The sequence below is a fragment of the Emydura macquarii genome, unplaced genomic scaffold, assembly GCF_026122565.2.
Source record: "Emydura macquarii macquarii isolate MOO-44397 ecotype Brisbane River unplaced genomic scaffold, CSIRO-AGI_Emac_v2 contig_2863, whole genome shotgun sequence".
Classification (NCBI taxonomy): Eukaryota; Metazoa; Chordata; order Testudines; family Chelidae; genus Emydura; species Emydura macquarii.
Genome location: NW_027133000.1, coordinates 3,434,149 through 3,446,918, shown reverse-complemented (window position 1 = coordinate 3,446,918; position 12,770 = coordinate 3,434,149). Strand labels below are relative to the sequence as shown.

The following is a 12,770-nucleotide window of genomic DNA, read 5'->3' as shown; positions in this document are numbered from 1 at the left end:
ATTTGATCAACAATTCAGTGAAGGTAGGCTGTGCTATGTATATAAATTGTTAAAGGTTATCTAAGGAACATGCCTACCTTACTACATGATTGAATGAGGCAGGTTCTGTAGGAGATATTATTAGGTTGACCAACACCACTAACTTCTTTAATAATTTGCTGACCTCTCCATCTCATTTATTTCATTTTTTTAAAATGGTGTCTTTATTTACCTACATAGAAGAGGCGGGGGGAGGAACATGGGAAATTCATAAAGTGAACAAAATTTGTTTATAAAAAACAATTAAAGTTGGTAAGTGACAACAATGTTATCATCTATCACTTCACTTATGAAATGCAACCACTTTAAATGGTTGGGTTTCATAACCTCACACTGCCTACGTAATAAACAAACATTAGCTAATTACTGTTATCCCAACCTGGGCCTCTTTGAATAGGCATCTTCTACTTCTCAGCCTTCAGTACCACCATAAGAGTGTTGGGCAAACCACTTCGTGTTCTAAAATAAAAAGAATACCCTATTTCCCAAAACCTCTCCCATTTCTAGAATTGGACCTTTTTGGAAGCTAACATTTGTTGTCATAGTTTTTCACATGCCTCTGCACATCTGTTTTCCAGAATTGCCTATATATATATATATATATATATATATATATATATTTTTTTAAAGAAAGGCCATTCTTGTGTTATTTCAAGGCCAAGGGGAAAGAAGGACATCCTGGCAACCTTCTTAGAAAGATGTATGAAGATAATGGGCTAGTTCTGCCAACTCAAGAGTCCTGATTCTCCTCTCAGGACAATTTAACACCATTGTAACTCCACTGACTTCAATAGAGTTATTCTTGATTTATACTCGAGTAAATGAGATCAGCATCTGCCCCAAGAGATTCAATAAGCTTTATATAAGCATCCCAGTCTTTGGGTTTTTATCCAAATTGAACCCTTTTTGAGGTTTCTCCATCACTACTACAAATGCAATAGAAGACATTAGGTGGAATATTGCTGATGTTCTTCATCTTGTTTTTCTTAACACCACCTCTTTATTTATTGTCATTCTAGGGTGAGCCAGGTTTGCCTGGCACAGTGGGAGAAAGTGGAGCACCAGGGCTTAAGGTTAGTGCAGAAAATCAATTGAAAAGTAAAGCACAGTAGAGTCATTTATATGAATGATAGTGTCATGCTTTTTGACTTGTGTATCCTGACTGATTTGTAATGCTTTGCCTCTCTACAGTGCTACGTGGTGTAAGAGACTTTAAACTTTTCACCATAAAGGGGTATGTTCTTCTGCTGCACATGCATAATTCCAGTCAACATTAGTAACTAGTATATATGCACTGCAAGGCAAATACGATGCAAGTTTGGGAATTTGGAAACTTGCTTACACGGTGTTATTCATGCATCTGACAATGCATTTCAGACCCCTCTTCAAGAACTACTATGGTCAATTTTTGATGAATGTCAGGATTAAATCTTGAGGTCTGATCCTGCTTCTTTGGAAGTTAACAGCAAACTTCAGTGGGAATTATGGCAAAAACAAAATGTTGCCTTGCATTTATTTTTATGATAATTATTATTCTTTATTTATTCTGAACAGGTTTGAATAAAAGCCAGATACATCCAAAATGTTTTTTTAGTGGGCCTTTCAGAAAGGATAATACCAATTTCTAATCCCATCAGCTGTGTCTGTGTATCTGTGGGGGCACATATGCCTCTCAGCTGATTTTTACAGATTACATTGCTATAGACAGCTAGCCAGGAGAGACTTTAAAATTTACTGACTTTGCCGCTTGTCTATCAGAAAAGAAAACAAGCCATTTGGGGGCATACCCTTTTCTTGTTTTATACACAGTGAAAGTTAAGTGTTTGTAGTTATTGCTTCATTCATATTCACAGCAATATTCTTTGAGTTGCCAAGCAACCGTCAACCATCAAAAGCTAGAATGGTCAAAAATACAAAGATGAATTGCAGGGTCAGATTCAGTGTATGAAAGTGGATTTGCCATTGTACTGGCTTCTCAAACAAGTTGTAATTTAAGTAATGGCTTTAGACTATCTTTTTGATATAGAGTTCTGGGAGCACTTTGCTCTCTATCAGATTATGAATCTAGACAAAATGTTTACGGGGTTTCCATTTCTCGTTAGGTGTCCTCCAAATTCCTCTCCAAACCTCAGAACTCCCCCCTTTTTCATTTTATTTTCTCCTTCAGTCCCTCTAGAATAAGGCGGGCTGGGCACATCTCCCGCTGGTTCATCTCAGTCCTGATGGGTTGCTTCACAGAACCATGAGGTTTTTCCTCATCTCCCTTAATCCAGAGTGAAAAACCTGAGCCTGTATTGCACTGCATGTAAATTACCAGTGCAGCTATTCAGATAATGGTTTTGAATCATTTTGACATGGCTTCTTCTATGAATAATCTGTAATATTAAATGAAATACAGCTGCTCTACAGTGTCTTGCATTAAATATGTTATCTAATGTTTCATGGCTCTTCTGTTGAGTTATCTAATGACACCATTTGTTTCTACTCAGGGTGATCCTGGAGAACGAGGAGAAAAGGTGAGGCATATTTCACTTTCCCTGTGTTTATCTTGTTTTGAAGAATTGTGAATGTACAGGCAGTAATGAGGATGGATCTGTAAAAGGCCATCCATTGACTTAATGGAACTACACATATGAGTACTATATGTGCTCACTTATATGTGTTAGGACTGCACAGTTGGGCTCTGAAACTATCGGCCGTATGTAAAAAAAAGAAAAGAAAAAAAAAGATGTTCCTGCTATGAATAAACAGAAAAGCAAACTGGTATTGATTATTTGGTCTTGGTGTTGTGGGTGTCTGTGGGAAGTAGTTTCCTATAAAGGCAGACAGATAGCATAGTGATATTTCATCTAACTCATGCTGAGTTCTCTATTGCTGCACAGCTCTACTTGAGAGAATCTGGCACATCTATCTCTGATGTGAGACTGCATGAAAAAGGAGAGTAACACAAATTCTCTACTGTTTCTGTTCTCACTTGCGTTAGTATCAATGAGGAATGACTCCAAAGAAATCAATGGAATTACACCAGTATAATATCAGAGGTCAGAATCAGCCCTAAGTATCAGTAACTAGTACCAGTAACTGATTCTGTCCTACCAGAGCAGAACCCATATCAGTACTCAGATAAGAAAGTGCTACACAACATGAGTAAGGCTTGTGGAACTAAGCCTCCCACTGCTGCTCCTGAAGCAGAGTATTGGGCTGAAAACAAGGGGACTACTCAAGGAGTAAGTTTCTACTTATTGTGAGTAAGAGCAGAATAATCTGATCCTCTGTAAATATAAAGAGTCATGTTTTCTAAAGTTGACTACTGTTTTCTCCGCTGAGAAAGCTTCACCCATATTTTTTCACTTGCAATTTTATTGAAGTTGTAAATCTAAGTACTTCCATTGGATCATAGATGTGAGTATGGCTTGCAACAGCAATTCATTTTTCATGTTCAGAGTTGCAGTTGCAAATCACACCTACAGAGGGAGGCCAAACCTGGTTACTTTTGAAAATTTACCCCAAAATGTGAAACTACAATAATGAAAGGGCTTCCCTCTCCACCCCACCAAATTACTATTTTGGTTACATTTCAGGGCATGTGAAGAGTTTCAGTAACCTTTTATTCATTTATTTGGGATATAAACAATATCTGCACTTTCTGACATTTTGTTTACTAATTCCCATTACTTTGACATTTTCCACCATGATCTCCAATTGCCAGTATAAAACCAGAGTCCTACCCATGGTGTAAAATGTTTACTGTACCTGGAGAGACATTTCTTATGGTGACTGGCAGGGTATTTTTGTGCTTCATCGGGCATTTTATTACAGTGCTGCTAGATTGCTAGAGATAATTACCCACTGTGTTAATGGTCATGGTATATGTAATGATCTGTCTGCTGTTATGAAATTCCCTAAATGGGATTTTATATTAAATTTGGGATAGTCCCGTTAAGTAGAAACTTCCTGTCAGAGAGACCAGGCGCTTTTCCAACATTCCTGTGTGCTTTCTGAAAGAGAATTTCAGTTTAAAGTGACCATCTCAGTGTCACATCGCATTTAGCATGATACTGCCATGGGAAATTATAAGTGTGCTTTAAGTAGGGGGCAAGGGATTGGCCACAGTGTGTACACATCTTCACTAGCTACAACCTTGGAATCTCATTTTTCTGCCGTTGAATTTTAGCAACTCCTTCAAAGTCAGGAAGTTATTCAAACTCGTAGCATAAGAACCAAGCTCTTAATTGACACAATGGGCTAAATTCTTGGCTGCACCAGACCGCATGGAGAAGATTGAGGGCCAGTTTGTCCTGTTTCTGCCCCTTTCAGTGTTATTTAGAGCAGCCTCAGGACTGGTCTAATTAACACCTGGCTAAAACTGCCCAAATGCCTATTCTGTAGCTTTGAATCACATTCTGGCCACACACCCTCTAACACCCAGAACAAGCCTGAAATGCACTTTGTACCAGTGCCCGGAGGGAAATGGCATGGAGAATCCTCAGCTAGCTATGTAAGCACGTGGGGTGACAGGCCAAGATTGGGTCGTATCTTTTTTAAAAGTGTGTGTGTATGGTTGGGCAGGAGGGTTGTTTGGGGTTGGGTTTTTTTTTTTTTTTTTTTTTTTCAACTTTAATGATCCTAGTTAGGAAAATTTCCAAAATGATTTTCAAAGCAATGAGAATTCATCAGAAATATTTTATAAATGACAGCTTTCCATTACTTGCATAAGAATTCCTTGTATTTTACCGGGGCCAGCTGATACACTCTTTGGCCCATTTGTAGATCAGATTTATCAAGACATTTTAGTTGATGAAAAAAATATGTTTTAAGAAAAAACCTCTCTTGTTCCTTTCAAGAGCGTAGAAGCCTGCAAAAGTCTTTGGGCCTGATTCAGATTTACACTAAGGCCCTTTTACACTTCTCTGGCCATGAAGTGGGTGAATTATTGGAAATTAACATTCGACCCTTTCTGCATAGGTGATGCTTTTAAACTATTTCTTAAAATAAAAAACTATCAACTATCAATAATTTTTAAATAGGGAAATTTTCTCCTGGGCAATGACAAGAGTGCTACTTCAACATTACCTCTTTGAATAATAAATAATACTTAGCATTAACATTGACAATGTTTTGGCTGCTTATTCTATATTTTAGTTAAGTTTTGCTAGCTGCAGACTGATTCATGGGGAAATACTTGAAATTCAAAGAGCACATCATGAATCGCTTCAAAATCATAATAAAAATGTATTGGAAGACAGTAACTGCCAGCTCCCTTTGATCCGAAGTGTCTATCAATGTCTTTGTGGTGAAAAATATTTACTGGCTATTCTTAATGCTGAATCATCATAAAATCATTCCTTCATCGCTGAACCAGAATGAACTGGGGAAGTCTGTAGACCACATTGAGAAGAAGATGAAATGACATGTCAGTTTGTATTTTCTCAAGGAACTGTGAAGAGGTGTATAACTTTGAAATATCTTTCCTATCAATGATCAGATATAACAGTTGTGTAAGTTATATTTCAGGCCACAAATCCAAATGTTTTTATCCTGTTAAGGATTTTCTCCTGTTATGGATTTAAGCTGACTGAAGGCTCTGAGTTCATGTTGTAAATATTTTATTATATTTATTCTGAGAGACAAGATGGGTGAGGTAAATACATTTATTTATTGATTGACTGATTGATTTCTTATTGACACTGGCTAGTGAATTAAAATGGTTAGCCTGTTAATAGTGTTTACAAATTGATTTATTTCTAGATACTTTGTGAATGCATGAAAATTATTTTAAAAATTGTAGAACTCAGCACTACAGAGATTTTTTTTTTTTAATTTTTATTTTAGGGTGATGCTGGAGAAAACGGACCTAAAGGAGACATGGGTGAAAAGGTACATCTGTTAATGAGAAGAGATGAAAGGATATGTGAAAGGCCATAAAATCTAACCAGGGGATGGTGCCAAAAGGAAAATATACAAAAAGACTTATAAAAGGTTGAATAGTCTGACTGTGGCTCATTCTCACAAACAGCAGAAACTCATCAGTTCTAATTAGGTGCAGAGGGCCTGATTATACTACAGTAGGTAACATGGCCTTTTATAAATCTCTAAATATGCATTACTCAGAAACTTGGGTCACAAGGTCTCAGACTATTCTTGTTATGTCTGTCTAGTAAATGATGCAAGATTTTAGTATTAAGGCCAAAGCCTATATTTTTAAAGGTCATGCAATGCCTAACTGATTGAAGAACGTAAATCTTATTTTCAAAAGGCATTTAGGCACTTAGGAACAAAAATCCTATCAACAGTCAATGTTTAGGCAGCAACATCTAAATACCTTTAAAAAACTGGGTCCAAAATCCAAGCTGCAGTGTATAGCCTGAGCGCTCAGGATGTGTGCTGGGGAGTTCCTCTGAGCCTGAGAGGAAAGAATGCTCCAAACCAAGACATGGAGCAGCAGCTAGGTCTCCCTATGGATGGTACATCAGTCCACACCTCCCTCACACACACAACATGCTTCTTTATATGCCAGGTAGAACCACTTAACTGCACTGCTAGGGAGCTGGAGCTAAGGGAGATGTGCCAAGGCATCCATACACAGACCCAGAGATCTCTGTAGCGATCTCGGGAGATCTGGGGGTTGTGAGAGGACCCCAACCTCTTGCTTTTTCAGGCTGGAGATTCTGCCCCCTGACTGGATAGGAAAAGAAAATTCTGTGAAAGGAAACTGATTCCCTTTCACATTCTTTTCCAAAGGAAGGGCCAAGGCAATCTGGTATGCAGTGTTGAAAATGTAATCCAAGTGGCGGGCCAAGCCCCCTAAAGCTTGGAAATTTAGAGTGAAAGTTAAAAATTATGTTTCAGATCTTTGGGTCATTTCACACCAGCTGAAGATCTGGCTTTTCTGCCTTTAAGTCAGCTCAGTCCGTTCAGGTACCACATTTCAGAAGTCTCCAAAGAAAAGGTGATTGTAAATATCATGCGTGCTATGATCTGGAAAGGGGAAGTTGAGATTGTTATCATTGACGATTTTATGACTTAAGAGTAATGGGAAATAGAGAATCTCACCTGCAGCCCACATCTCTAGTGGCCAGAAATCGTGGCTATCTGTCTTTGAACATTTAGATTATCATTCTATTACTCAAAAAATATATGCAGTTTGATTTCATAACTATTTTCCTGAGAGACCCAGTTGCATGTCCAGAGAATATCATGATAAGTCAAATAATCTGAAACAGTAGATCAGATAAATAGATCAGGTACATGTGAGTGAAACAATATTAAGGTCCAGCAGCAGATAAAATGGAAGTTCAGAATCTCTCCCGTGAGCCCTGTGAAGCTTTCTAATTGTTCTTCAATTTTGTCAGCTGCTGAAATATTTGGCATGCATCCAAGTGAGAACACTTGTTCAAAAAAATCTCTTCCTTTTTCTGTTGAGAATCCATACTTCCAAAGTCTGACATTTTGTCTGTTTGTGTGAGGGCCTCAAATGGTTTGGTAGTATGATTGGGATGAACTTTTAGCAAAGATAGCTCAGCAGATGACCTTTTGGATGTTCATCTGAAAAACTTTAACTGACTTCACTGATCCTCTGAAACATATAATGCTCCCACCACTTTCATGTTTCTTTTAATTGTCTGGAGTCCTGGGGTGAAATGGAGATGAGCAGGCAGTGTTTGCACAGGGCTCATTGCTTTATCAGCATCAGGCTAGTTACTACATGAAGATCTCCTGGTTACACTAAACGAGACCGCTTGGCATAGTTACCTTTTATCAGTTTCCATCTCACTTTTCCAACAAAAAGATCTGCCAGTCAGAATTTTAAAGGGAGTTGGGCTTCCCATTGATCTAGATCTTCCTGGGAAGCTATAAGAGAAGGCCACAGAACTTCTCTGATTATGTTCCTGGGGAGTGACTCTGCAATGGAGGGCTGTTTGGTGAGCTGTTTAGGAGTAAGTCTTGAAGTCAGAGTAATTACTCCACATTTACACCAGTGTAGTTAGGAGCATTGAGCCTGTGGTCAGTGCTCCAGTGATTTATGCTGTCCTTGCCAGTCATATAGTATTTATATCAGAGATGAATTTGCCCCAGTGGTTGCTAATCGTGGTTAGTTGCAGAGGAAATAAATCACAGTGACTGCTGTCCCCTAATAGGAACAGCCAAGTGTAACCGGCTCGCCAAATAGCTGTGGTTTTCCTTCCCTTTCTTGATCCATCACAGTCACTTTTCCCCATCAATGGCAGGATTGTTTTCAGGAGACAGGTGGAGTTCTGTGGCTTTCCCTTCCAAGATAGTTGCAGGCTCTTCAGGTAGTGCTGCTCTCCTCTAGTTGGCATCATTTGTGAGAGGAGAAACAATCTCCTTTTTCCTCTGCCCTTTTAGAAGCAGCTGGCATTGTGTTCCAGCAAATCTTTCTACTGTCCTTGCTGCTGCACCATTAACAAGGGTGCTGGTCAAAGTTTTCCATGATGTTTCTAATCCAGAATGCACCATATGCCTAAGAAATCTCAGAACATGGGACATTTGGATGGCTCTTGGGTTTCTGAAACATGTGACATCACTCGTGCAAAGCAACAAAGCAGTACTTGAGCTGAAGAGCAGCAGTGAGGCTTACAAACTTACTTAGCCTCAGTTTTTAAGGTGGCATGGGGAGAGGTCTTTAAGCCTGGGGAAGAGGGAGTTAGGGATGTTTTGGTTGTGCTGGAATGATTTATCGAGACTAATCTGAACCAAAAATACAATTCAAAGATGAGATAAAGTTAGAGCCAGTTCACCCAGCTCTCTCTCTCTCTCTTCCCCCATGCAATAAACATTCATAAATTTTGTCTGAATTTTATTTTATGTATGGGGATACAGAGACACAGAGAGGTGAACATATAACAATTTCAAACTTGGGTGCCTGAAGTTAGGAACATATACCCATATTTATGCACGTAAATTAAAGCAGCCTTCTTTTCAGAGGTGATGCATATCTGCAGCTCCCATTAATTTTACTACATAAACATGGACTTAGGTGCATACATTTAGACCTCCAAGTTTGACAATGTTGGCATCACTGAGTAGTCCTAGGTCACATACAGAGTCAGTGGCAGACTAGGGAATGGAACCCGCTCACTGGTCCTTGCTTCCATTTCTCTGCTCTAGCCGGTGGCCTCTCAAAGAACCAAAATCTCCTTGCAGTGCTTTTCCATTTGTGTATTCCCCTGCTGAAATTCTTTCATTTCCAATCCAGCTGACTCAGTGAGGAACTGAGAACATTCTCTGGCTATAGTTTTTACTTTTATCCTGTATTAGTTTTCATTCTTCAATGAAAGTGGATTATAAACACTTTGTGTCTTATCTGTGCTATTTCCAGTATTATCCCTTAAAATGTTTAACTTGTGACTGTCTCTCAGCAGTTGCTTTGCCACTTTATAGCTATTAAAAAGTCCTTGAGATTTCACAGTTGTATGTGCTGTGAGGGACAACAGCAATATCACTCATAAATGTCTATCAAAATGAGACAGCTCAGGTTTCCAGACATGAATCAGCCTTTCAGAAAATTGCCTTTTGTTTTCTCTTTACTCTCTGAAGAAAGAGCTACAATAACTATGAAAAGGAAATCTAGTCACAATCTTCTAAGGATTTTGAACACTATGCATGGCACCATTTAATTTCCATTATAATAAAAAAGGGGCATTTGGTACAAATTAAATTCATTTGTTTAAATTAAAAATCAGACTTTTATAATATAAATCATCACAGTCCTTCATTCAGCTTTACTGAACCACAGGACAGCTAATCATAGATTTAAATTATATTGTTTTATACAGTGCTAGACTGTAATAATAATAAAACTTAGCCTTTATACTGTGCTTAACATCTTCATAGTATGTTACAAGTGACCTATTTAAATACATAAGTTGTCCAGCAAAACTTTTCAAGTGAGAAAGAGCATGTAATTAATTTAGCTTCCTCCCTTTCTTCTGGCATCCCATTCAAGACAAGGTACACTGAAATGACAGTAAAAGAATTTTCAGAAGTCCACAAAAGCTATACATGTAGAGCAAAGAACTGAGAGCCAGAAGCACTCTGCCTCCGCCTCTGGCTGATTCTGTGACCTGGGACAGGTCACCTCCTATCAAACCCAGTCAACTCAGCTGAAAGCTGAGCAAAACATAGGAGAGTCTCTTTGAAAGCTAGTTGCTTCATCAGAACTGACCTTTCCTGAGTAAATAAATTACAGCTCATCTGACATTCTGTTACTTACTACATTTAGCTGTATTAAAGCATCAAGATGAAAACAGTGAAAAACCTGAGGAAAAGAGACGGTTATTCTGACATGTCTTGATTAAGATAAACTGATAGGTCAATGGGTTCTTTGAGGTTGAATGTCATTAACACAAAAGCTTTGTCAATTAAAACCTGGCACTTGCCATGTGTAGCTATGGACCTAAGGGATCAGTGATGCCCTTTGATTATGACAAATGATTTTGAATGTGTGTCAGAGATTTGGGGATGTCAAAACATGAAGAGAAATGGCACTATTCTCTAGCTTTACATTGCACATCTCTTTAAAATTCATATTTATTACAGCAGCAACATTATTGGTGAAACTTTTCAAACAAATGAATAGGTTATTATGTAGTCTGGATAAATGGAAACCACATCCCTCATCTGCATTTCTTTGAAAGTAGAATTGTTTCCCTTTGAATAATACTGACTTGTGGATGGTCAGATTGGTAGGCAATGTTGCAAGGCATATTTAATTTTGCTCCAGTAATTGAGAGGTACCTGGAGAAGGTTCCAGGATAATCATGCCTATGTTTGTTATATCTGTTTCCTGAAAATCTATGTACATAATAAGTGTGGTCATTGTTTTCTTGTGAATTTTATATCAGGGTGACCCTGGATCTTCTGCTGCAGGAATTAAGGTAATATTGTGTTTATAATGGTCCTTTCCTCCCCCCACCCCCAGAATTCTTGTCAGTTTATGCCACAATTAATTTTATTACTCTTTTCTCCTCTTCTCCAACCCTGATTTTTTCACTTTCTCTGATCTTGTGATTTGTTTGTTTGTTTGTTTATTTGTGTTTCAACTAGGGAGAACCTGGAGAATCTGGTCGGCCAGGCCAAAAGGTAATACATAAAAGCATTCAGTCCTAATTTTCCATATTAGACTTGTGATCAAATCTTGTGCATAAAAAGCATTAATACTGGGGCTTTCCTCTTGCACATAAATTGCTTGTTTGCAATGATTGTAAGATAGTTCAATTTAACAGATTGCTCAAGGTCTGTGCACATTTTGTTTATGAGCATTTTGAGTTTTGAAAACTACAATAAGAATGACACTGGTTAGAGTGAAAAGTGAGGATTAGAATAACCCACCCCTCTTATGATTATAGGGCACTGTTTTCTACATTGAAAGTTTGGGTATCTCAGCTGTCTGAAACTAACAAAGAATGTCTCTGCTGTCTGAATGTTGACAACTTACCCTTGCATGTTTGACTAAATATTGACCTGCAGATTATAGTATTTTATTACACCTCATTAAAATGAAATAAATATTGACTCTGGAGCTGGATGTTCTTTTTCAATTGTACTGGCAGGGAGGAGCTAAACTGGTGGAAACAGACAGAGGCCTTAGAAAGTCCAGAGCAGGCAGCTCCACTGTGTCCTATCCCCCAGAGAAGCCCTTCCACAACTTGACACTGTGCAGCCATAGTGTCCTTGGTTGGAAGGGATGTATCAGGGAAGCAGCTACTCAATATGGCATGATGCCCTCTCAGCCTAGCAAATTTCCAGTAGGAAAGCAATGGTGCACCATGCCTTTGACCCTTTTTCAGAGGAGGATAGAATGCAGGCACAGACGGGAGAGCTAGTGACAGTGTGTCTCCTCAGGGAGCCTGAAAGTGTTGGGGGAACACCAACGAGAGGTTGGATTTCAACACTACAATCCTGGGATGTGTGGGGTATCAGTTTGGCTTCCTTCTGGAGCCTACAGGGTTCCCTGGGAGCAACCCTTCACCATCCCCACCTCTTTTAGAGCAAGAAACCTCTCCCCTATCCCAACAGGAGAATCTTGGAGATTTTCCAGTACTCAGGTCAGGGGAGAAGTAAAATCATATACTCCACATAGGGAATATCAGGCCAGCTATATGCTAAAACTCCATTCCTTATTATGGCCATATGGAACTCTGAGAATTCATTTTTAAAACATCAGTAAAAGAAAAAATTGCAGCTGAGTTTCTCTACTTGGCAAATTTTAATCATAATGATTTGTAACAGATTGAACAGACTTTATAAGACTATTATGATATGCAAATTAAATTTGCCAGTAAAGCTCAGTTTTAATTAGGAAAGCTGGTGAAAACAGTTTTAACTAGCTAACTTATGGAATCATTGCATATCATGTACTGTATGTTCTACTTGGATAATAAACTACAGAATGCACTGTAAATGTTTAGATTCATACTCTCATTTGCTGCCTGCCAGCCAGGGAATAACTAGCAGTGATTTATCATTAAGCTCTTGGATCTCACTGCCCAATACAATCAGGTTTGATATAAGAGATGTAAAATAGATAAATAACCAGTAGCCATGAACTCCATATTAATTTAGAGTTTTATAAGATGATGTGTTGTCTTTATGTGGTTGCATATGATGTTATACAAAGAGAAATGACGGATACACAGAATTCCCGTCACTGGAATAGAATGGGGAGAATAAACTTATTGTAATATTTTGAAAACAGAGGGCATAATACA

The 12,770-nt window shown here is 38.4% G+C and overlaps 1 protein-coding gene across 1 annotated transcript in view; it reads left to right on the top strand.

Moving 5' to 3' along the window:
• COL25A1 (collagen type XXV alpha 1 chain) overlaps nucleotides 1-12,770 on the top strand; it is a 421,681-nt gene that overhangs the window by 344,112 nt on the left and 64,799 nt on the right. The window contains exons 13-17 of the mRNA XM_067568260.1: nucleotides 1,059-1,112; nucleotides 2,529-2,555; nucleotides 5,872-5,916; nucleotides 10,905-10,937; nucleotides 11,107-11,142. Coding sequence (XP_067424361.1) covers nucleotides 1,059-1,112; nucleotides 2,529-2,555; nucleotides 5,872-5,916; nucleotides 10,905-10,937; nucleotides 11,107-11,142 — 195 coding nt within the window. The remainder of the gene's footprint in view (nucleotides 1-1,058; nucleotides 1,113-2,528; nucleotides 2,556-5,871; nucleotides 5,917-10,904; nucleotides 10,938-11,106; nucleotides 11,143-12,770) is intronic.